Genomic DNA, 25,791 nt, shown 5'->3' on the forward strand with positions numbered 1-25,791 from the left:
TTGGGGAAATTCGAAAATCAATGAAATTTCATCACGGTGTTATGAGTTAATTTTGTTTAGTAACCATTACACCAGTTTGTGCACTCGCCTGACAATATTTTCAACATTGGTAAGTCAACATGCAGTAATTCTTTGCTACTCCATATCTTGTGATATTATCTACAGAGTATTTTTCACAATCAATGAGCTCTTGTTTTTAATTTTCTTGAGTCCATTTTAGACCAGTATACTCTGATTTTTGCAAGAGGTTGGAATGTATGGTTAAGTTGAAATAAACATAGATAAATTGATCACAAAAAATTCACTCAATAATAAAACAATGGTATCCTCCACAGATCAACACTTTTCTCTAGGTTTTGGCAGACACAACTTTAGCAGAGAAGTGGTAATCAGGCCTAGCCAAAACCTTCCAGCACCTGCTAATAATTTGAGGTAGTGATTCTGTATCATAACTGCCAATACCGAAATAGCTGGAGCAGCACTGGTCACAAGATACAACTGAATTGATTAATTCTTTACATTATTTACAGTTCCTTGTGGTGGAATAAGAATCCATAATCAAACTTAAATCCTATATACATTTTTATCTATAAAAAAATCTCTGCTAGATGCCAACTTTAAGGAAACGAATGCTTAAAAGAACATGAAAAAGTAATACAAAAATGGAAAAATATTAAAATTTAAAATTCACAAACTAAAAAAAAAGCCAAACTTGAATTATTACAGAAATAACACAATATATAACTGGACATCCAACATTCATGATGAACTACTGATTACTTCACTGTGAATAAAAAAATTGCTTCAATGCATTACCTTACAGGTGATATATTCTTTCATATGGAGTATTAGAATTCGCTGAATTTCATGCTTGAAACATAGCTCCATTTTACGCACAACTTGTACATTTTTTAAAACTTTCAGGCACCCAATATTTGCTCAATGCGAAGCACCAGCAAATATTCATTTATTATGAGTTGATTATGATAATGTTCATAATTACTTAAGTCAATCTAGGGCAACAATGATAATATATGTGACCCTGGATTTTCAGAAGAAATCATTCACACAATGCTTAGCACGGAAGTAAATCTTCAGTCTTACAAGTTTGACACATTCCAAATATCCTGGCAGGAAAAGCGGTAGCTGCCATATCTGGGAACAGACTCAACTGCTGTCCTTCAAAGTATTAACAATGACCTGAATGACATAGCCTGGGGTCACCTTAGCCTCTTCAATCCTCATTTTATCACTTAACAGCTTCCCACCAAAGAACCATCTCTGACTTGATGGCTCAATGAATTCCTGATTCTGTAAGTGAGAAAAGAAACAATGGTTGGCATGAATTTTTCCTAACACAAATAAAATTACTTACAAATATTAATTAGTAATTACCATGAAAAATCATTAGACTGAATGATAAAAGTAATTTTAGCTTAGTACATAATTAGTGTTTAAAGCACTTAAGTACACCCAATCCCCGATAGTGCTCCTAATTCGTTCAGTGAAAATTGAGCTCTAATTGAAACAGTGTATTTGAATTAATGTTTCATAAAAACTAATGTTATGGAGCTTAAAAAGTTCTCGAGCTATCACCATCACAAGACTCACACTGGAGAGATTTCTCTTGCTCTATGCTGAAAATAATAGGATGTTAAAATCACTTCACAAATAAACTTCATTCATACATTGAATTACTTCATTTTCGGTAACTACGTCGGTTACTGTGGCAAAGACAACAGTATTGCTCGCCCTACTGCCAACGTCTTTAGGTCAATGAACAACCTCTTCAACCTTAAAACACTGGCAGTAGTGGCAGAAAAACTTTTGTACTTGCCACAGGAACTGACAAGGTAATAACAAAAAATGATGAATTTTACTGCACATCATGGAAATCTTCATTCTCACATCATTTATACATAGTTTTTATTAGATATGCAGCATATTATACTGATTAATATGAATATTGTACAAGGGCATGTAAGAGACGCATCTTTTTTCCCAGGAAATGGGGATGTCTCGAACATGAACTTCTTATCTTCCCCCCTCCTGTTCCCTGGTAGCAAGTCCAAAGGGGAACTGAGTGGCCTTCATTTTCAGCACGAGTCAGTTATCTAACAACCAAGGTAAAACAAACAAGCGGGAGGCAGGGGAGTTTCTCCCTCAGTAACGTATTTTTAAAATGCTCCTCTTTGTGTTTCTTACTTGTAAGTATACTTGTAAGCATCGATACCTTGGAGGAGAACATGGAAAAGATCACGCGGGTTTTTTTATGAACCCTCCAGTGAGTGCGCTAGTGGACATCCCATGGCTTTAAAACTTCAAAAATCAATTGCTTATCTAAATTAGAGAAAATTTTAGATTTTAAGGATATCTGGTTAATGGTCAACGTCTATCCTGCCAAGTAATTTCCATTACCCTAAGGGTCTGATTTTTCAAAAATCATCTTCAGACACTTTTATGAGGATAACTACAATTGAAAATTATACTGGCGTCAAAACCTGCAGTTTCAAGTGTGTACATTGTTGGACTAAATGGTGGATAGACGAAATCAGAAATGCTAGTAAGTGAAGAGCGCTGAAGGAGAGGTAGAAGGTAAGGAGCGTGCTCCCTCTGTCTTCCAAGCAACGAGTGAAGGAGCAAGGGAAGAACATTGATCTTGCACTTGATGTTGTTGCCTTCAAAGCGAAGGGGTGAAGGTGCAGCAATGTGATATACTCAATTTGCATTCGCTGAAGTTTCCAGTCTGTCTCTTCTTGTTTGAATGCGCTCATACTACGCTTGTTTCTTCCGAAATTTTGCTGTTTGGAGTATGTAGAATATTAGCAGCCTTGTTGAAACTATAGATTTTTGTGTCAATCAATAAGAGCTTAAAAAACCTAAATGCTGGCAGATATGCATCGCGTTAGGTCTCATTCTTTTTTGAACCTTGTGCGTGTCATGCAATTACTGAAAGCTATCGAGATATCTTCGAGCTCAGTAGGTGACTCACCTAGCATTTGGCCTTCAGAAACTAAGAGAATTGAAGCTGGTAGACCGAATAAGGTCAGTTGGTGAGACGGGGTAGGGATGAAACACGTTTCCATTGCTTTGAAACACGTTGCCATGTAACTTTATATTTTCCTTTGAAGCAAGTGATTTTTCCTTTGCGGAGTTATGGTCTATGGGATCTCGGAAAGGAAAAAAAAAAATGTCAGAGGCATGGGCTGATGGAGGGCTGAGGGTGGTTTTATGAAATCTACGCCATGGTTATTATCTTACGGCACTGAGATTCCCCTGATTGTTGTTCAATCTTTTCGGAATATTCACGCTATGTGCCTGTCGTGTTTTGCCTTACAATTTTCCACGGCTGATATTCTATTGCAATACTCCCATGAGAACTTTTAACAAAATTATTCATAAGTAGGACAAGCATCATAGAGCAACGGCGCATGCAGAAGAGGATCGGAACTCTTTTTACTCCCTCTTATGGGACATTGGATTCACGAAAGCATTGATTTAAAATTTCGGATACAGACTCAATTTCTTCGACGAATTTGGATCCGAAGTATAAGGTGAAGGGCATTATCGGTGGACATTTGGATCAAAGGTATCCGATGCGACCATCCCTAGCATCATAAGATTACGACTACAAGTGAATACCTATTTATCTCAGAGTGCCAAACATATCGTGTAAATTTGGATAACTGCCATATGCCCAGGCATATGTCTGCAACACAGCGCGGTAGGATTAAAAAAATGCTGCAAATTTTTATTCCTTAGCTCCGATGCTCAAAATAGGGGTGCATATCTTTACAGTAAGTAATAACATTAATAAACCAGAGGCTCCTTATCAAGCCATTTGCTTAGATATCAATTAATTTTTTCTCACATATGCAATTGTATCTCGACAAATATGAACTTCAAGTTGTAATCAAACAATCCCTTTGAATCTTTAAATGCTTTGAAAGACAGAAAAACAAAGAAAATAAGTTGGTAAATATCAGATAAAACAATAAACTACTCATTAATCTATCAATCACAAAATCGCAACAAAACTTGTGTGATAGACAAGTTGACAATAATTACATACATACCTTATTCTGGATTCTTTGGCTGTACACAATTTTTAAATAAGAAGAAACAAACTTAGTATGAAGAATTCTAAGAAAAAGCCTTAGATCAATATTTCATAAAACAAGAACTATGAGGGAGCATCCTTGTTATTGTCTAAGTGACCCGCATGTAGACATTGTAAGGCTTCTAACTTCACACCTAGCAGTATTATATACTTTGTCAGGCTGCCTAGTATTATTCATTCTCTATCCTAACGAGAAAAATAGTACATTAAAGCTTTAGATTTAGCACAGTGAAGAACTAATTTTTAAAAGGTACATAACTTATTGGAGAGGTTCACCAATCAAGAAATTATTATATGACGTAATCACGAAAATCTTGGTCAAGCTGTTTTCATTTTTTCTTTCATACAATTTTTATTGGCAATATTTAGTAACAACGTTTCTAATAAGGGATTTTATGTTCCGAAACAGGATCTCAAATTATAAACAGTGCTAAAGCAGAACAGCATAAATTGGATACATTAATCGGGGAGTGGGTGTAATTAGGAGTATAAAATCACAGATCCAGGATTCACTTAAAAAGAATCTTAACTGTTCTATACAATTTCATGAACTTTGATATTTATGTTATCAACATAATACAGGCAAAAAGCCACCACAATAGGCACAGGTTTAAAAATTAGTCAACACCTTACAGTTGATTTGTGAACTTGAAGCAATAGAAACCTTACAAATGCTATTATATCAGGTATCTCTCATATTACAATCACACACCAGTCTCCAACTCTACCTGGGGAAAATTTTAACTGCAAACTACTCACAAGGTTCTTTCCTCATAAATTTGATATCAATGGATCTTAATTTTCACATTGCATTTCATCATCACATTAAAGGAAATAGATCATAAACAATACAGTGATATATGGCGGTACCTTTCTGATGACAAAGGGGAAACAATGCAATGATATTAACACATGAATTTATGTGGAAAGAACCAACCATTTTTCTTTATGATCTAAGAAACTAATCTATGATAATAAAAGGAAATGTTTAGCTCTCATTGACATACCTGTAATTTTTTCTTTGCTATGGCAATAGTATCACTTGAATACACACTAAGCTTAACGTCTGAACATGTGGATGATAGCCTCAACTTCAGAATCACTTCGGTCCCTCCATTTGGAGAATCTGAAAAGTTTTTACAATGAGTACAGAACATATTTTATGGCACTAATAAATAACGGAAAATAATCCACAAGTTATACTACACCTGAACATTCAACAGGAGAATCCCTGCCCCCAGCTTCTTTCACAATATTAATAGGGTATGAAAGGCAGTAAACTGGAACTTGATAGCGATTTCCTAGTTCATCATAACATTCTGTCAAGAAACCTGAGAAGGTAAAATTCAATTAAATACAAATATTAGACACAAAAGTAACAATATATATGGGTGTAATAACAGAATTCTATTAAAAAGAGAACTCGTAAGCAATTCAGCTCAACTTTAACCTTGAAGATTGTGATTAGGCCAAAGAATTCTGATACACAGTACAAAGAGGAATTAATTTTCTTTCAACTGTTCAATGGCCGTAGATCATTCAATCATCTTTATTTGACACTTTCCTTCCCAGCAAGTTAATAAAATAATAACAAAGGGAAATCTAATGGAAATAATAAGCCTTGTTTATCCTTTCATTAAAACACAATAATCCTGGTGTTTTTGTGTCTGATTTCACTTTGAACAAAGATCTTGGAAAACACTGACAGAGGGAGAAACTCATGCACAGATAATCTGCAACATAGATTATGCGAGCAAGGATAATTGGGAATTTAATGTATTCATTTATCCAATTAGCAATTGCAAAAAAGCATTCAATATCACCAAAGTGAGTGCAACATGGTGAAAATTATAATTACAGAAATTACATGAGCAAAGGTTCCTGTTTTCTTGATCTTGGTGCAATTACAGTAAACTCTTGATAAGTCGGAGTCATGAAAAAATGTTTGCTTTTTTTCCCACCACCCTTTTTTGTCTTTAGTGGCCTTTTTTAAAACGTTTTCGCTGGTTATTTACGCCAGAATTTAAAAAATTGCCTATTGTTATTGATTTTATGCTGCAAAAGAAAAAAAATCATACGACCCTAAACTGCCCATTCTTTAAAGTGAAATATCAACGATCCTAGCCCGAAAGAAATTACTGCCCATTTTAAAAAACGTAATCAAATAACAAATTGAAAATCTTTGTACACGAATTTAATCTTAGAAATTAGTGGTCAGTAACGAGTAGCAACTATTATCTCTGCATAACTACTACTATAGATATTTGTTTCCAATGCCTAAAAAATTTTAATGGCAGCTGGCCTAACTGCCATTTATGTTGCCCGCTATCACTCAGTGACAAGAAAAACAAACGGTCTTAGCCTGTTTCCAAAATAACCTATGTAGGTTAAAATTTGTAGTTCCCTCTGTATTTTCAATTATATACGGCCTTTTTAATTAATTATTTTCATTATGAATCAGTTGTGATCATAAATTACGTAGAATATGATTTTCTACCGGCGAATATTTGAAGTCAATTCTTTTCGGGTTCTCCGTCTGCGTGCCGTGCTCCATCATCTTTGAGGAGGTTAAAATGGAAGACTTTTTATTAGTCATCAAAGCCATTCATGCTGGGTATGAGGTGCCATGTTTATATAGTGTGTCTTTCTTCTTTTTTTGCGGACAGGAGCAAAGTTCCTACAGGAGAAAGGTTGGAGAAGCATCTTCCATTATCGAGGAAATAAAGAGAGAAACGTTAATATCCACATTCATTTTTTCTCAAAATATTTAAGTGAAGTATTGGTTTACTTGCATGAATTCCCAAAAATGATACCCCAAAACGTGTACCTTAACCTCATTTAGTTTTTGTGTTTCTTTCTCCATCGTATTGAAAATTATGCTAAGAATCATCGGTATAGAAAAAATATTTTCTTAGTTTTAGCACTAAAAATTATTCATGCCTTAATCGTAAATAATTTGTAGCATGGAAAGGGCAAAGCAAGTAACTAATTTCGAATGATATAAGTCTGCAGAGAAGAAGAGAGACAATTTTATAAATGCAGTCATCTCACGGGGCACGGCCTTGATGATGATGGATAAGTCTTCGATAGAAACGTCCCCAGAGAGGTAGATGGAATGCCTTACCCGGACAGAAACTTGAGAAGAACTTAATTCGACCATTGATTAGTTTTTTCTCCCATCCATGCAAATATATTCATATTTGTTTACAGCGTGCCTATTTCAAGCGCTAAAACTAGAAAATCTTTTTTCTACATCAAAGTTACATAGCATCATTTTAAAAACGGTGAAGAATGAAACCCGAAAACTCAAGACAGCCTACGTATTAAGGTATCATTTTCAAGTGTTCATGAAAGTAAACCAACATTGAAAAATTATAAATGGACGGAGTTGAAGGGGATGCTAATCTACCAAGTCTCACAGGAGCTAGGGCAGACTTAAAATATCACAAAATGAATGTGGAGAACAAAGTTTTCCTCTTCATTTCCCCGATAATGGAAAATACTTCTCCAGCCTCTCTCCAGTAGGAAACGTGTCCCTGTTGCTGGGATAGATGAACCATGTCCTTCTCGAAAGCCGCAGAGCGTTCAAAGAGGGTAGCGTCAGTAAGATTGGGATGGGTATTTCCTAGTCGAGGAAGTGGGGGCAGGATAAAGAGAGGTGGAGAGTGCAGGAGGAAAAAGGGTGGGTAAAGGGCCTTCAGTTTTGTCTGAGACTACGTTTGGGAGCAGTGTTTTTTTACGATGCACTCAAGCTCAGTCACCGGAGGGAGGGGTGGAGATACTAGGGCAGGGGGTTTGTGATGCATAAGTTGGTGTCAGGGAGATCAGCAAAATGCGCTAGGAGAGATTAAAAAAAAAGGTTTTGGAGTGAAAGATCTCTTGGAATGGGGGAACGGGGAGGAGTGCTAGAAGAAAGTTCATGGCTGGAGTTGGAAGTGCCTATTCATTACGAGTAGCCTGCAAAATAATTAGGTGGTAAATAGAGCCCAGCATCTAAGATACTCCTCCTCACTTTCATCTTCTTCCTCACTGCTGTTGTGTCGAGTCCTGACCGCTGCTTCTTCTCTACTGTTTGTTGCTAAAACACTCCTTAGGCACTGACTGAAGCCCTTCACATATTCCTCATGAATTTAGTTCAAGCCCATTCCATAAAATTCAGCACTTCCAGGACGAAAGACAGCCAGACACCACCTCCCTCGTGGATAGATAACAAGCTGCTGACGCAAAAACTTAATGCACGGAATCATTAAATCCCTGTTGAAATTGGCAATAGAGGAGCCATTTTGCCCTTAATATGGGCTTGGGTACAAAGTATTACATCATCGGTGATTTCCTTACTACCTCTCCCAACCTCTTGTCGTTGACAAAAGCAGTATTTTTTCCAACCTTTTCCTCTTCCGAAGTTTGAGTTTCGGAGGAGGGAAAGTAGGGAATTTCTTACAGTCGTACTCCGAAAAAGTACACACATTATTTAGGGGACTACCAAAACAATAAGAGCTTGAAGGTAAAATTTTAAAACGTTCATACATCAATCCAAAAATAGGATAAAATATAGTGCCTATACCATTTGGGAAGTGAATATGTATTCACTGAAGGTTTTACAATGCTTGGAAAGAGAACTGATGATTTTTTTCTAACACAAGGAGAACCATGTCGTATGGTATGGCATTAGAGGTGGTGACCGAGATCATTTGGGCCATGAGTGAAGGATAAAGGACGAAGAGTGAAGAGAAACCCAGCTCTCAACGAAAGGCACCTAGGAGACCATGGCTTATCTGGTCCGATGGACGCAGTGTCGCACTTGAGGCATCCACCACATGACAATGACGTATGGATCAGGCAACTTCTGAAAATCTTTGCCTCCACTTGGATTTGAGCACATTCCACATCGGTTTGAACATGGGGTATGAAGCCAGTACTCTAACCACCACATCAACCTGATTCCCAACACCAATTTGTCCATATCTTAAATTCTGTGAGCAAAACTTCAACACATTTAATGCATTGAGCATAAATTTGGTCACTGGGTTCTTACACTCTCACTTCACTCAGGGATGTGCTGATCATGATTTCATGGTTACTCATTACTCTGTGTGAATGCACCATTTGCAAAGGTATGCATCGTGAGTCTCACTGGTTTCCTTCACTTCTGCCATGTAGTGATGAAGGATATATTTGCTCACTTAAGTGGTTACTTCTCAGCCATGTGATTTTCTCTGCTCAGTCTCTTAATGAAACATTGATCACTTCACTGTGGCACAATGCACCCATTGTTTCACGAGCACTTATTAAAATGCTTTCGTGATGATGCTTTGAGTGATACTCTCTAACCTAAATTTTGAATCCATGACTTTAAATAAGTTGAGTCCCGGGATAGGGAAAGAAGGGGCCTCTTGGCATTATTCACACCAGATTCATTAACATAATACAACATTATCTAATTACAGATTCTAGGAAATTTAATAGGCCAGATCGTGTTTTCAACTTAACTGAATGAAGTTCTTTAGGCTTTCAAGCTAGGTAAGATCAGTAAGTCCACTCTAGACAGGGCATTGCCTGACATATTCCTGATGACAAGAAATATGTTGGACCTTGAAAGTATATACTTATTATGCAACATTCAAGTCACACTAAATCCTGAGAAAAGTTCATATTAATAGACCTGAAAAGATTCCTTTCTCTAGAGATAATTTATTGCTCTGAGAAGAGAAATGCCCCAACAAAGGAAAAGCGATCATAGAAAATTGGTGGCTAACTCACAGGCTGACAGTGAACTTAAAAGGACTCAAAATGGGGAACCATAGTGGATGGAAAAATTTAAGAACTAAATCCCCGGCATAGACCACAACACGAGTAATAGAAGCAAGCCAAGAAACATTCAGGGATGTGAATGAACTAGCAAAAGTTAAAGGGAAAGACAACTTACTGACAGAGTTGATCAGCCAAGAGTTATTATCGCGAAAGAAAATTAAAGTTGAAGTAGTGGCGTAACGCAAGCACATTATCTTTTCTTCACCAAAAACACCACCAATTTACCTTAATATTATAAACAATAGCACCCTTCTTTCCACTATTTCACGCCTTGAACTTGTGTTGAAAACTTCAGTTTTGAAAAATCCACTGCCAGCTTTGTTTAATTGGCAGCGCAAAGATTTCCTCAGTAGGCAAAAAAACTAATTTAATGGAAAATCATCACTCTTATTAATTACCATTAGGAACTGATATGATTGCTCCATCAAGTATAGCTTGAGCAAGTTGGAAGTCCTGCGACTCCGCTGCAGTTGCTGCGGCTCTAAGTGCATCCCAGATTTCCTTACGTCCATCGAAAGCTGGAGCGGTATCCCAAAACTCATCGCGCTTACTCCTCAGCTGCCCGTCCGTCAAAGGTACATCGGATTTCCACCGTATGGTTTCATGGCATAATGGATGATTTTTTCGCGTATTACCTAAAAGATGAAAATATAGAAAGGTCATCCGCCACTGCTAATTCAACGCGTAGATCAAAATGCACAACATAGACCTTAGCTTACGACCACTAAATAGATATCCCCCCACATATTTCACAGCGTATAAAAAACACGACGCTCATTGCAAAAGCTCTGTATTTAAAATGCACGACTTAAGTTTCATTTGACGTGCAGGTTTATCATCTATATTTATAAATGCATATTTATTTTGCTTTCTACCACAAACATTATGGTGTCCCAAATTCAATGCTTGACCAAGATGTAGCTTACGATCTTACCAGAATTAGGCCTTGAGACAACCTCGGAAGTAGTTTCAATGGTCCCACTGCTCGAGCGATTAATACCAATGCATCCTCCCATTCTGAGTATTAAATCTTAGCGGCATCGCAGCCAAATTAATCACCAGTTCATTTGCGAGGCCTTCATCCATTTTCCGACCATTCTCGAGAAGTTCACTTTCATTACACCGAGGGCACTAAAGTAGAACAAGAAAAACAGAAATGGCGGCACCATCGTTAGATGATAAACTCCGGGAAATCATTAAAGAGCAAGATAACTTGAAAGCTTGTTGTCATGGTATTGCTTCTGGTAAGGAGAATCTTCATATTAGTGCTGTGCTTTTATTATTTTAAGGTTTTTGTCTTTCCAGTGTCTTGTAAGTAGTTGTATGTCAAAACAAGACCCACCCGGGTTACGTGACACAGCTTACTGTAATATTGAATTTATTTTCTCTCAGATATTCAGCTGAAAACCTTGCTTTTCGTCGACTTGATAGATAAGCTTAGGTTTGCATTGACTGATCAAGACCCACAGGTTCGTTGCCGTGGAACTCAAGTGCTAGCATGTGTTCTCCAAAGTATGCCCCTCGATTTTCTTCAAGAGGATGAATTGCATTACATATCGACATTTCTGTCCGATCGATTGAAAGATCATCATAGTGTCATTCCAGCTGTACTTCAAGGAATTTTGGCGATTGTAAGAGCGTTAAATCGTAAACTCAGTTCTATATGTTCATTGGTACGGTCTTAATTTATCTTACCTTGCAGGTGGCGATGAGACATTTACCCGACGAAGCCCCTGTTCTTATCATGACGACAATGTTTCGGGAAATAAGTTGTCAGTCGCAGCTTCATAGTGAGCGCAAAGTTATTTACAGTATTTTGAATACATTAACCCTCAACAAGTCAGATGGTAAGTGGTATCGAAATAAGCTCTCGACTGTATTTGTTTACTGTATTTTGCTATATTGAGATTACTGGTTTTGTCCTTGTATTCTTTCATTAATTAACCCTCAATTCATATGTATGTGCAGGAGAATGATTATACTTACAGTGATTTAATCCTCATTTCAGATTTAAAAAAGATGGGCCCTGATTTGATCGCTGGAGTTATTCAATTTATAGATGGTGAACGTGATCCACGGAATTTACTTTTTCTTTTTAATATGCTTCCAGTTTTTGTGGAAACCTTTCCTCTAGGACATCTAACCGGGGAAGTTTTTGATGTGATGTCATGCTATTTTCCTGTGGACTTTTCCCCTGTAAGTTACTTCTTGAGAATTATCTGTGAATGTTATTTTGTTGGAAGTGGATTATTATTTATTTGGCTCTTCGGCTTGATCTTGAATTAATAATTTCAGAATCGATATATGTGTGGTGTATTGATAAGTATGTATAATGCATATTGTGTTGATGTTTAAATCTCTGTTTTCTATATATTTTTTAATTCTCTGATAGTGGGCATGTAGTAATTATCGAACAACATTTTTGCAGTAAGACCTCCAGGCCAAAGGCCAGGGTTTAGCTTGGTGTGATTTTTATTCCATACATTATTGAATGGCTCACATATAGGGGCACTCAGGGGCTCCTGGAGATCTCCGAATGTAAACTCAGTAATTTGTGGCATTTTAAATGGCCAAGGATTGGTTTGAAGTGCACCAGAGGAAAGTTAGTAAAAGGTCTTTGAGTTGAAATAGTGAACCTATCAATTAGCAAATTATTTAAGAAATTACAAAGTAACTCATTTATTTTAAAAAGATCTGTTACTATAGTGGTTTTGGAGGTACAGGATAATTTATCTCCAAAAGTACATCTCCAGCATTCAAAAGATTGGTTAAGTATTTCTATTTTGAATTTCGTAAATTACAATCCAACCAAGAGTGAAAATTATTGAATCATATGGAGTAAAATATCCAGTGCAGGAAAGCCTATTTCATGAAATGACACGAGTGTACAAACTCTTCTTCCAGTCCTTGCATAGTATTTAATCTGTACTATTGAACCTTTTATTTTCAAAATCTCTTATTTTATTGATTTAAAAATTTATTTTGACTCCATTTTATGAAGAATGCTTGTTCACCAAATTGTCTTCAGCAGTGGAGGAAGCTGCCTAGCCATACTATTAAAAATAGAAAAAATGAAAAAGGAATGAGCTTGTCATCTTGTTTGCCCTCCATTAATCTCTTCCTTGATACCCATTTTATTTCCCAGCTATCTTAAGTGAGGAATCTGGAGGGCATTCACGATATTACAAACTTAGCAACTTCATTTTTGCTATTTCACTTCTGAACTCTTGAGAAATCCAGTCCCATTGTATAATATAATATAAATGATCCGTTTGTGGCTCAAAACCTTCCTGTCCCAACAGGGTCATTCTCTCAATTGCGCAGGGCCTAGTATGGCTCTGTGATGCAGGCATGCAAGTATTCATTTCCGTCATTCATGGTGGGGTTTGGCTATATTTTAAAATCAGCAACTCTCAAAGACTCTAATCAAATTAGTTGATTAACTCAATGCTAGTGAAAATATGTTAGTTAAGCATGGTTAAGTTAGATTTATAAGTACCTACCGCAATCGACTTTTCCCTTGGGCTACAACCTTGTCGTGGTGGAAAGGATTATGCGTTCCTATGACCACTATAGCTGCACTGGCTGGATTAATTCTAAATTATTCCTTGTAGGGCCACCCATGCCAGATAGGTCGAAGGGTAGGAGCCAAACGAAAGGTAGTCCACGTGATGGTGTCACGTAAAAAACACTTGGAACGGAAGTGGGAAACCATACTATCTATCTCTTCCATGAAAAGATGGAGTGCAACCAAGTCAGCCTCGGGATCTCATCGACCCGTCAGACCCGTCCGCAAAGGGCGGGTGTCGGTCACGGCAGCAAGGTCTGCAAGGTCCTCGGGGTCTTCAACATGCGATATCCTTGCAGAGACTTATCTTTATCATCATCATCATCATCATCATCAGCAGCAGCAGCAATGAAGAGAGAAGAAAAGAAGATGGAAAAAAAGGTGTCGGCTATAAATGTAGGGACGTGGAATGTGAGGACAATGATGAGGGTGGGGAAGTTAGAAAATATCAAAAGGGAAATGGATAAAGGGAGGATAGATATCTTAGGATTATGCGAGGTGAGGCGGAGGGATGGGGGGGACTATTGGAGTGATGGGTATGGGGTTATATATAGTGGAGGGGAGGAAAGACAACGAGGGGTATCTTTAGTATTAAACGGGAAGATGGGTAAGCGTGTGGTAGGTATAGACCAGGTAAGCGATAGGATTCTGTTGGTAGAAATTGAGGTGCGACCCACCAACCTTGTGGTGGTTCAAGTTTACATGCCCACTAGCAATCATAGGGAGGAAGAAGTAGATGAGGTGTATGAACAGCTCGAGGAAATAATTAGAGACACACCGGGTAAGAAAAAACTGGTAGTGATGGGGGACTGGAACGCCTCAGTTGGGGAAGGGAGGGATGGACACGAAATGGAAGATTTTAGATTAGGAATTCGAAATGACAGGGGAGAGAGAGCAGCAGAATTTTGCAGGAGAAACAAATTATCACAAACACGTGGTTCAATCATCATAAAGGGCAACGGTACACATGGTAAAGTCCAGGGGATGTGGGGAGATATCAAATGTACTTCATTATGGTAAGACAGAGGTTTAGGAATAGTGTGAAAAACTCGTGCAGCTTCCTTGCAGCGGATGCAGATTCAGACCACAACCTAGTGCTCATGAAATGCCGCGTAAGATTCAAAAGACTTATGAAAGTTAGGAAGGCGAAGAAATGGAACGTAGACGCCCTGAAAGGCAGTATGAGGAGAGAATATCAGGAACGAGTGGTCATTAGTATACAGGAGATTGAAAGTACTAAGACTGCTGAGGAAAGATGAAATAATATTAAAACGGGAATAGTCAAAGCGGCGGAGAAGTCAGTTGGTTACGTTGACAGTAGAAGGATAAAGAAGCCATGGATAACGGAGTACATGATAAGGGAAATGGAGGAGAGGAGGAAGTGGAAGAACGTGGACACAGAACAGGGCAAAATAATGTATAGATAAATTAATAATCGAAATCGGTGTGAAACTATGGGAGCAAGGGAGGATTGGTGGAAAAGACAGTGTGAGGAAATGGAAAAGTTTCAGAAGGAAGAAGAAGTAGGCGCGTTATATGGCAAAGTTAAGTCGCTATTGGGCGGCAAAAGAGGGCAAACCATGACTAAAATTAAGGCTAAAGAAGGAAGGATGCTAAGCGAACGAGAAGGGGTACAGAGTAGATGGCGGGAATATGTGGAGGATCTGTATGACGGAAGAAACAGGCTGGAGAGATTGACTTTAGAGAAGGAGAGTGCAGTAGAGGAGGATAATCTTGGGCCGGGGATATTAGATTCAGAAATAGAGAGAGCACTTCGTGATATGAAGGCTAGGAAAGCAATAGGAGTGGACAATATCCCATGTGAGCTTCTGAAGAATCTAGGGAAGGAAAGTAATAAAAGATTTTTCGAACTAGTACCCAGGATCTATGAGGAGGGATGTTGGCCGGAGGATTTCGAAGACGGTTTTAATTCTGCTACTGAAATAGAAGAAAGCTGTGGAATCCGGAGATTATAGGACTATCAGCCTAATATTGCATGAGGCGAAATTGGTACTGAGGATATTGAACAGACGAATGGAGGTATTTGGGTGAAGATCAGTTTGGTTTCAGAAAAGGGAAGTCAACTCGTGATGCAATAGCAATAATGAGACCCCTCGTGGAGAGGAACCTAGAATATGACTATATGCCTGCTTTGTGGATTTTGAAAAAGTGTTTGATAGGGTGAACTGAGTAAAGTTAATGGATATCCTCAAGAGAATAGGTGTAGATTGGAGTGGTAGATGACTAATTCGTAATCTGAATATGGCCCAGACTGCGCAAGTGAGGGTAGGGGACGGAGAATCTGGGTGGGCAAGCTTTGGCCGAGGTGTGAGGCAAGGCTGTCCTCTATCGCCACTGCTTTTTAACATATATGCTGAGGAGATGGTAAGAGAAGCGTGGGACGAGTTAGAAGCCGGAGTGAAAGTCGGTAAGGTTTATGGATGATCAGGCGCTGATTAGCCAGTCAACGAGAGGACTACAGGCTCTGGTGGATGGATTAGACGAGCAGTGCGAGGAGTATGGGATGAGGATTAATCACAAGAAGACTAAGGTAATGCGGTTTTATAAAGCGTAGCGAGTGAGGAATGTGAGAGTCAAGATAAATCTAGGCGGGGAAAAACTTGAGCAGGTAGAGCAATTCAACTATTTCGGCAGCACATTAGAGGAAAACGGACACAGTAACAAGGACATGAGGAAGCGAATTGAACTAGCAAGGGAGGCATTAATGAACATGAAGGAGCTTCTGAGAGGATTGTTATGTAAGAGTTTAAAGAAAAGTTTTGTGAAGAGTTTGATCTGGAGTGTAGCGCTCTACAGTGCGGAAACGTAGACACTGAGGAAAGAAGACGAGAAGATTGGAGGCATTCGAGATGTGGGTATGGAGAAGAATGGAGAGGGTGAAATGGACGGAGAGGAAAAGGAACAACGAAGTTCTGGACAGGGTGGGTGAGGAGAGGCAGCTTTTAGATGAGATACGGAAGAGACAGAAGATATGGATGGAGTTAGTGCTTAGCGGGGAGGGTATGATGAAAATGGTGTTAGAGGGTAGAATGTCAAGGAAGTGTGGGAGGGTAAGGAAAAGAATAGGATTTTTAGATTGATTGAAAGGGAGTAGACTTTACAGTGAATTGAAGGAGGCAGTGCTGGAAGGAAAGGGAGGCTCCCTGATCACTTCTTTAGTACTCCATGGAAACCTACCTTAATCGGTAGAATACATTAATAATAATAATCTCAATCGATTTCAACAACGGAGCATCTTTTTTAAGGAGAAGCTAACAGGCTGGCTAACTTTGTTGAGAGTGCAAAATTATATCATTTACCATTTTTTTTGTTAGGACAGCTCCATGTGGTTCACCTTTTTTTATCATTACTGTGCCATCCCAAGAAGTGAACTTCTGTTCTGAAAAACTCTCGGGTATCAGTTGTCTTTTTTAATGATAGATTATGGTATTTTCATTTAGTAAGTTAAAATTTCAAGTAATTTTTAGTAACTTCTTAGCTTATGTTAAATGTATTAGGCTTGTTACCTTTTGCAATTAATTTTTTAAATGTGCAATGCATTGCACAATTATTACTTCTAGCCAGCTAATGATCCCAATGCAGTCAGGCGCGAAGATCTTGCCAACTCATTAGCTCACTGTTTGGTAGCTATTCCGCCATTTGCTGAGTACTGTTTGCCTCTTTTGATGGAGAAACTGGACTCCAGTGTCCGTGTGGCAAAGCTGGACTCGCTTCATGTTTTGGTAAGTTTCTTCTTCACTTGCCCTTTTAAGTCCTCTGATTTATTGCAATTTCACAGCATGCAATGATTGCTTGGCATAATTTAGTATTAAACTCTATGAATTACATTTCACGTGTGAACATGTGATGGACCATTTGTGTGGAAAGTCTTCCTGCAGTGGAACATCAATTAGTACTTAATTCTGCTTTGAGGAAAAAATCCTTTCCTAATGACCTTCTCATCATCTTTTGGCCAGCTAGTGGGCTTTTACCTTTTTTAATCAATATCTGAGAATGAATGTGAGTTCATAATGAGTGGGCTTGGAAAGTCACATCTTTCACCACTCCCATCCAATAACCATCCGTATAATGTGGCATGAGTTGATGCCTTCACTTACGCTTTTAATCATGGTCTGATAACATTATTAGATTTTGGAATGAGTGGCAACTTACGTGAATTTTTATCTGTTGCATTTTTACTAGGTAGGCAATTTCACTAACTTTCTCTCATTGTAGATAGTGGTACCATTTAAATAGTAAAGAGACCTGTTGTTTTCTGTTTTTCTATCTGATGCCTACTTTTTCAGCTATTCGGTTGGAAAAATCGACTGCCTTAACCCTTTAGTAGATAAATTGATGACGTCGTGAACTTATCCCATGTGTGTCACTGTTTCTCAGCTTTTCCTGGGTTTCGTCGATTGTCCCTTGTTGGTCCCTTGTTGTTAACACTCTTGCAAGCATATCTTCCACTCAATGAGTTACTGAACTGGGACTACATTAGGATACCTGCAACTCATGGAAATTGGGCGGTAATTTTTGATTTTTCTTACTTGTAACTTACAAGAGAGTGGCTGAACGAGGAATTTTTTTGTCATAAATTTTGTTTCCTTTCTATCTGCTGAATTCTTTAAATGTATTGTGAATTTGGGTCTCGGTGAAAAATAGTCAATAACATAGCAGGGAGGTGACTTTGCATTTTCGCAGGGGTGGTTATGTTTGGGTGTCATCTTTTACTGAGATGATTTACTTTGAATTAATAGGGTAGTTTCCTTCATCAAAGAAAACGAAAGGCATAGTGTTTTCATAATATACAAATTATTTGGTTTTAGAAATCCCAGTTTAGACGAATGGCAATGGTCAATTTTATCCTCATTTGAAAAAGGCCAGATTGGTGTCCATGCGATTCCACTCCACGTGACGTCAAAGGGACCTAGTTTCTATATGAATAGATAGGAGTTTTACATCGTCTGAGATCACCAATTCATGCATAAGGCACAGAGCTCAGTGAAACATCTCTTAATAATCACCCATTAAAATTAACTAAGTTCGGAAAGTTTCCTTCGTTTGATAGGGTAATAATAATCCTTATTTAATTCAAGCGCTACCTGCTAGGAGGGTACTCTGCTACCTGCTAGCATCCTGCATCGTATCAGCGCTCAAAGCCTCGCCCCAAGGTCACCTCACTTGGCGGCAGCAGGAACCAGAACGACGTCACATGGGATTTTCCCAGCATTCATACTTAGCCGTCGTGTTTTCGCGTGCTTGAAAATTTACATTTTTCATTTGATCTCGAAAAATAGATATCGTCATTTAAAAATCTAAAAGTGTGAAATTCGTACTCCAGGAGTAATAATCTTTCCATTTAGGCAATAAAAAAAAAAGGAAACCACCCTATTACAACACTATCTGTTATTCATCTTATTGGAAAGGATAGCCCTAAGAAGTAACAGAGAGAGACATGATCCATTTATGGTTGTTAAGCAATTTATGATGTGGTTTCCGTGTCATGCTTTCTCTGCATCTGTTGCACCAATTTCATTCGGACTATTACATGCATTGTGGCGGGGAAGTTTAATAAAGATAGGTTAGGAGGTTCGGGGAGACGGGCTAGGGAAGTGATCCATTGATAATGAAGGGTCTATCGAATGATCAAGGCTATGCTTTATATGCCTTTTCACTTTGGCTTTCATTGGTTGAACAGCTATGATCGACGAGAGAAAAATTTAAAAATGTGATTTGACGATTAAATGCCTTGTTATAATCTTGTATTTACTGCGAAGAGTTAAAAAATTAAGACAGTTATTTGGAGTATAATATTCTTGTTATAATCGCGATTTTAATGCGAGGAGAGAAAACTTTAAAAATGAGATTCGACGATTAAAATCCTTGTTTGCTGGAATTAATGAGTGTCATTTGGAAATTATTTGCAGGAAGAGGCTTGTCTTAAGTTTTCTGTGGAAGACATGGAGACACATTTAAAATTTTTATGGAAAAGCATATTAAAAGAAATACTGCCTGGAACAGACAAGGATGTTCAAGATGCTGCTATTCCAGTTTTAAAAGCTTTAATACGTAAACTATCTGCTGATGCAGTCGATAAAGACCAATCAAAACTGCTGATTGAGCTCTTGACTCAAACCATTGGTGGTGAGTACTGTGTTGTTTTTCTAACCTCAATAACTTTTCCTTTAATGGTAACGTGGGTGTTGCTTGGGAGATGCTGTGGGGAGGGGGGCTGAGACCACCTTGCTAGATGGCCCTCCCAGAAAAATTTGACAAATTGAAACAATGCAAATAAAAAGTTATTTGAATTTTGTGTGTGATATTGAGGATTAAGGCCTGGTTACACGGTGCATTAACGTACGGGTTAATGTCTAAATGTATGAACGCGAGAATGAACGTAAAAATTCACCGTGTAACCACCCCAAAATGTACAAATGCATGAACGCGTGAACGGAAAATAGAACCTGTTCTAATTTCGTTCATGCATTCGCACAAGTTGAACTCACAACAGAGCCACCTGGTGGCAACAAAAACTAAATGCCTCACGTTACGAGAAAATGTGTGAAAACTTGTGCGGACGCATGTACCGTGTAACCGCTCATCCATGCTCCTCGTTCACGCAAACGTCCATGAATTCGGACTTGCAAACAGACACGCATTCATACATTAACCCGTAAGGGTTAATGCACCGTGTAACCAGGCCTTTAGTCTAACTACTGACTCTGGCCCATTTCTCCATGTTCAACTTTGTTGAAATGGAATGTTATTATTTCAAACTTAACAATTATCACCCAGTCAGAATGACACAAGTTATATACAAATTTTCAAACGAAGGCTCTGTGGAAAGTAAAATTTGTAGCTTTTACGAGTGCAAGCTTCTATCCTTATTATCCAATCGTACTCAGCATTCATTCTGAATTTTTGGTTATTCTGCCTTCTACATCACTCTTGCAAGTTTCTCCTCTTGCTGTATTCTTCCATTGGCACCCCTATTTTCATTAGTTATAACTTAACTCTTCCAGGTAAGTGGTAGAAAGAAGTTGGTTTTTCTTTTTACTATAAATTGTACCATAACAAACACTTCATGTAAATCCAGATTGTTTGAGATACTTCGGAAAATTTGAGTATGCATTGATAAGTTGCAATTTTTGAAAAAGCCTGTGCTAAATTTAGAGTCGGTCAAGTCTTTAGGTCTGATGGAGATATTACCACAATGAGCAATGTTTTTTTATTATGAAGTGCTTGTGAAGAAACATCGGATACTGTGGGGGAAGCAAAAAAAGCCATGGATTTATAGTGATTTTGAACATTATACTTGTTATTTTAAGATAAAATTGAATAATCTTCATTAAATCTACCCTCAAAAATGTGTGTTATTCACAAAGTTTATGAGTTTATGTTTATCTATCTTAACCATTTGGTGTTGGCCTTGAGTTGATTGAAAGTTATATTTTTCAAGAACTTAACACGTTTTGATAAAGTCATTTCTAGATTTTTATTAGGATTAATGTTATAGCTACAGTTAGGTTTGCTAGCTCCCCTTTCACTTGTGAATCCATGAGTGTTTCTGTTGGTGATGATTCTCATATTACTTGTCCCTAGATTCAATTTTTAACTACTTTTAGGCATTTGAGATGAAATTTGTTATTTCTGTTTTTTTCTTTTACCACTACTTTTATACTAAGATGGTTAAAACATTAAGTTATGACCCCATTTTCTATTTAGGTAATCATTGTGTTTATGATTTACCATTTACCACTGATTGATCATTATTATCCATTGTGCCCCTATCAGTTTGAGACCAAGATGGAGGAAATCTAGTTCTGCATGTCAAAGTAAAATGGCTAAATGAGGCAGAGAAAAAAATCCAGCAGGTAGGTCCTAATAGTCATCCCATTGACCTCAGCCTTCGACCTTGGAACAAACTAGGAACAATTTCATACAATTAACTGTTTCCTTCATCATGATTGTTAAGATCTATCACGTTTCCCTTCTGCGCTTCTGCTGTTTCTTATTTTTTGGTTGACTACCTATCTTCTTCACCATGATTGCTCAACACGTTTATCCCTTTAACTCCTTGAGACATATTTTTTTAAAAAATCTTAGTATGCTGCTTATAAAATGTATTTGACCTGCACATTTGAGTCTTTGTTTTTTTTCTAACTTTTCTCTATATTTTCTGCATGGAGACGCTTTCTCATAATTCTAGGGTAGTGTCCCTTACAACCAAAGTATTAGGATTGAGTGCTTGGTCCTATAACCAAATTGTGTATCAGCTCCTACATTGGATTTGGCAAAATAAATAAAGGGTTTACACTTTAGCATCAAATTAACTTTCAAGTAAGCAAATGTGCAGTAAACAGTGGTGTGCAAGGGGGGCAAGCTAGATAAGCTGCGGCTGCCCAAGCTGTGAGGAATACCAAGTTGTATTTATAATGATTCGATTTTTACACATTTACACAGGATTAGATAATCGATAAAAGAAGAGTTGTGATTGTGTAACTTACAATTTTTCTTGCTAAGGCAGCATTCGATCTTCTTTTCAGCTTCGCAGAATTTCTTGAGTGAGGTGGATTCTACATTGTTTGTGTCTGCAGCTAAGATGTTGTTGGCTTCTGCCAGGGCATCATCATTTTCATGCCACTTCATCATCACTCGAGTAAGATTTAATTTTTTACCATCTCAAATTCCAGAAAATGTATTTTTTGTTTCAATTATTGATCATTCATTTCTTTTCTTGCAGGTACTCCCTGAGCTAATTGAGCAGTGCTTGAAGAAACCCAATCCTAATGTTCTCTCAAATGTACTTTTAACTATTTCCAATTTCCTGGAAGTGTGTCATGAGGTCAGAGTCGACATTACAGGTAAGTTATTTTCTTTTCTATGATATCTAAGATAGATGGAAGAAATTTATGATAAATCTTATATGTAGTAATTTTGGGCATAAGTATTAGGTTGTCAATGGTGAATCAAGAAAATAACTTTGTCTGTTTCTATCCTTTGAATGAAATTTTAAATGCATTGGTTACTTTGACGCATGAGCATTTTCATCAGGGGCTTTCCATATTTTTATGGATACAGCAGACTCCCGATTATCCGGGTGCGATTTATCCAGGTTGCGGATTATCCGTGCATGAGTTCACCGTCCTTCCAAGTTTTCTGCGATTTTATAAAAAAAAATATAAAATTGGACGCAAAAGCACCAAGTTATTTTCATTTTTTAATGCAATGCTACACCGGGCTAATTATTTCCACTAGAATCCTCTTCTTAAAGTAGAACTATTTTATCTACTTGCTAACAAGGAAAGTTTCAAGTTTACTTGGACGCCTGCCCTAGCATTGTGGACAACGATCAGCGGCAAGAAAAAAACTCTTGATTAATTTTAAAGGATTCTTCAACAGTTAATCATTCATAAAGACAGGGATATGTTACCTACGATCTTCAATTGTATATTTCAAATCGTAAAAGCGCTATTATTGCCGTGGTCTCGTATGCAGTTAAATATGGCACAAGGGAACCAGAGATTTTGTAGCACTCTGGCATGTTAAAACCGTTATTAGTCAAGACCAAACTGGAGAGGACGTTAATCGTCGAAGTGAAAGCAGCGGGGCAGTGGAAGTCGAGATAGCATGAGTCATAGAATGACACTCGCCAATTGCGTAGACAATTTGCCTAAAGTCCTGGTTTCATTTTACAGCTATTGCACCATGGCGTAATTGCGCACTTGTTGCCTTCACAGGAGTGCCATGCTCCTCTTTCCCAAATATTGTGGTGCTGGATCGGGGTCAATGATTACGGATCTGTGTCCTGCAGCAGTTGCATCCTGGGTAACATGACTACTCTGCATGGTGACTGTCAGTGTAGTTTCGGACGTGGCACAGTGGTTTCGAAGCATTCGTGCTAACCACTTTTCTGAATCCGTGGCCTCGCAGCCACGGGTGCGTGGTTTCTGGAAACCAGGTATTACATGGAGCAGCAGGAATACGAATACCATCACGTTATCACCGCGAAAAAGATCGCAGTCGGGAAGAGAAACCTTTTAACGACTCCAGAAAGCAATCTAAAATAATAGACAATGAATAAAATCAACTGATTTGGGCGTTACTTGGTGGAGCGATGAAATATTCATGGTGAAACAAAAACACAGTACTATTCCACAAAATTTATTTAAGCTGTCTACTAGTTTCAACGTTTACACCGTCATTATCAAGACTCTAGATAATGACGGTGTAAACGTTGAAACTAGTAGACAGCTTAAATAAATTTTGTGGAATAGTACTGTGTTTTTGCTTCACCATGAATAATAGACAATGCGTGTAAGTAATAACAGATTGTTGGATTTACGTAAATTATGAAAATTGAAAGAAATTAAAGTAAAGTGTGGATTATCCGTGTTTCCCAATTATTTGTGTCGCCTCTCCCCACCATTAGCCCGGATAATCGGGGGTGTACTGTACTTATTAATTGTATTAGAAGGAAAGAGAAAACAGAGGCCATATCACTGGAGCAACTTAGAACATATGGGAGCTCTTCACCAATCCAATATTATCTTATTGTCCAAGTGCATGACCAAAATAACAGGCAAACTTCTGAATATAAAAGACTGCTCCCTGGTGGGAATATAAAAAAATCAATTCCGCTCCATTCTACATTGGCCACATCTTAAGGGCACAAAAATCCAAATTGCCAGAATGTTAGAGGGCTGTGGAAAATAGACAACTGTGCTTGTTGGCAGTAGCAGAACATCATGGGTGTGAAAATGCACACGACTCTGATTTTGACATTGTCACATTATGGACTAAGGAAGGCTACTATTACCCTTTAATAATAAAAGAAGCAATCAAATTTGGAAACCTCTCAATTTTAACAATGTGGATGGTGGGTACCCGCAGGCCAGCCCATGGAAATTCAACTTCCACAGACACGACCAGTCATAAAATTCCCCAACTTAAAGGTGCCAAACCATAAGGTGTGTAAGCAATGTGCATACCCATTAGGGAATTGAATATTGTGACTGTAAGCAATGGAGATGTCAGGAAAATCTGACCTAAGTCAAGGAAAAACTATAGAGCTGAGTGAAAAAACTGAAAATCATAGTTGAATGAGCTGAGCGCTGCTGCGTTTGAGTGGGTAAGTGGGCACTTTGTTGCTGTCTTGGCTGGTCGGCACAGGGTATTGTCTACTTGGCACTGCATGACTTTATATCTACTGCTACGTCTTGGCTTTATTTCTAATAATTAAATTTATATCACAGTATAACTCTCTAAATTTTTTCATAAAATCCATACATGCGAGGGAAATGTCAGGGACATTGAATATGGAAAGCTGTTATGAACCCTAGTGAGGGAGGACAGATTTATTCATCGACCATTCAGTGGGCCTGAAGAAGCGAGCTGAAATTGTAATTGCAAAGTAGTGTTCAAAGTGATAGATACACTCAGAATAAAAACCATTTCTCATCCATTCAAAGGCTATGTGGAAACCTAAATGGAAAGTAAAATATGTTTATCCATACCTTGGATCCAGGTTCGTCCTCCTACCATTGGATCCCTATCTTGATAGATAGACATGGGGTGATAGATCATAGTTCTATGTTATGCCTCAATTCCAGTTGTCTGCAATGGCTATAGTGTTGTCCTTGTGAAGAGAAATTACATTATTATGGGGACCTTTTTCTTGTTATTGTCTGTGTTCATGTGCAGCCATAGGTTGCTAATGCTTAGGGCACATCCTAACTCCATGCCAATCTTGATGTTCCATTTCAGTTGAATTAGTTTTGATTTAAAAAAACAATTTGAGAGCCAAATGTAGTTTCAGTCAATTTTAATTGAAGAATAAATACTTCTCTTTATTGGAAAAATTAGTGGTAATTTAGTTTTCAGTTTTGTTGTTGGTCGACAGATGAAAATAACCAAAATAATAACTCCAGATAAGCGTTTTCAAGAGCTTAAGATAACCTTATCACTGGCAATGTTATTTTGTTATCTTATCTTATTCTCGAATGGTAACTCTCCTTCCCTTTAGAGGCATTACCAGACTGGTCTCAGTGTCTTCCTGGACTTTTTCTGAGTGCCGCCAGTGAAAGCATGGTGGAAAATGGGCGCTTGGGGATGGAAGGGTGGCGAGGATTGACTTTGACCGTGCCACTTCTGACGTGCTCCTCGACAGCATCCCTACCAGCCCAGGCATCTCCTCCTTCGCAGGAGCATGTCTATCAACTTATATGTCAGACGTTAGAGGAAGCAGAATCTGTACAAATAAGGTATTCAATGTGACTCACTTCAATTT

General features: G+C 38.0%; 2 protein-coding genes across 3 annotated transcripts in view; one reads left to right on the forward strand and one right to left on the reverse strand.

Annotated features, from left to right (window-relative positions):
• Nucleotides 1-39: 39 nt before the first annotated feature.
• On the reverse strand, nt 40-11,025 carry LOC124155580 (ubiquitin domain-containing protein 2). Its single transcript, XM_046529533.1, has 5 exons — nt 10,866-11,025; nt 10,330-10,566; nt 5,329-5,451; nt 5,128-5,246; nt 40-1,311 (listed from the first exon to the last, which is right to left on the reverse strand). The coding sequence occupies exons 1-5, from the start codon at nt 10,945-10,947 to the stop codon at nt 1,168-1,170; spliced, it is 705 nt and encodes a 234-aa protein (XP_046385489.1). The 5' UTR covers nt 10,948-11,025; the 3' UTR covers nt 40-1,167.
• Nucleotides 11,026-11,075: 50 nt separating this feature from the next.
• Nucleotides 11,076-25,791, forward strand: part of LOC124155577 (MMS19 nucleotide excision repair protein homolog) — a 41,632-nt gene continuing 26,916 nt past the window's right edge. For both annotated transcript variants that reach the window (XM_046529527.1, XM_046529528.1), the window contains exons 1-9: nt 11,076-11,175; nt 11,324-11,562; nt 11,634-11,778; nt 11,940-12,127; nt 17,081-17,242; nt 19,430-19,646; nt 22,049-22,161; nt 22,246-22,366; nt 25,528-25,765. In XM_046529527.1, coding sequence (XP_046385483.1) covers nt 11,088-11,175; nt 11,324-11,562; nt 11,634-11,778; nt 11,940-12,127; nt 17,081-17,242; nt 19,430-19,646; nt 22,049-22,161; nt 22,246-22,366; nt 25,528-25,765 — 1,511 coding nt within the window. In that variant the 5' untranslated portion in view covers nt 11,076-11,087. The remainder of the gene's footprint in view (nt 11,176-11,323; nt 11,563-11,633; nt 11,779-11,939; nt 12,128-17,080; nt 17,243-19,429; nt 19,647-22,048; nt 22,162-22,245; nt 22,367-25,527; nt 25,766-25,791) is intronic.

Source organism: Ischnura elegans, chromosome 3 (genome assembly GCF_921293095.1).
Source record: "Ischnura elegans chromosome 3, ioIscEleg1.1, whole genome shotgun sequence".
Taxonomy (NCBI): Eukaryota; Metazoa; Arthropoda; class Insecta; order Odonata; family Coenagrionidae; genus Ischnura; species Ischnura elegans.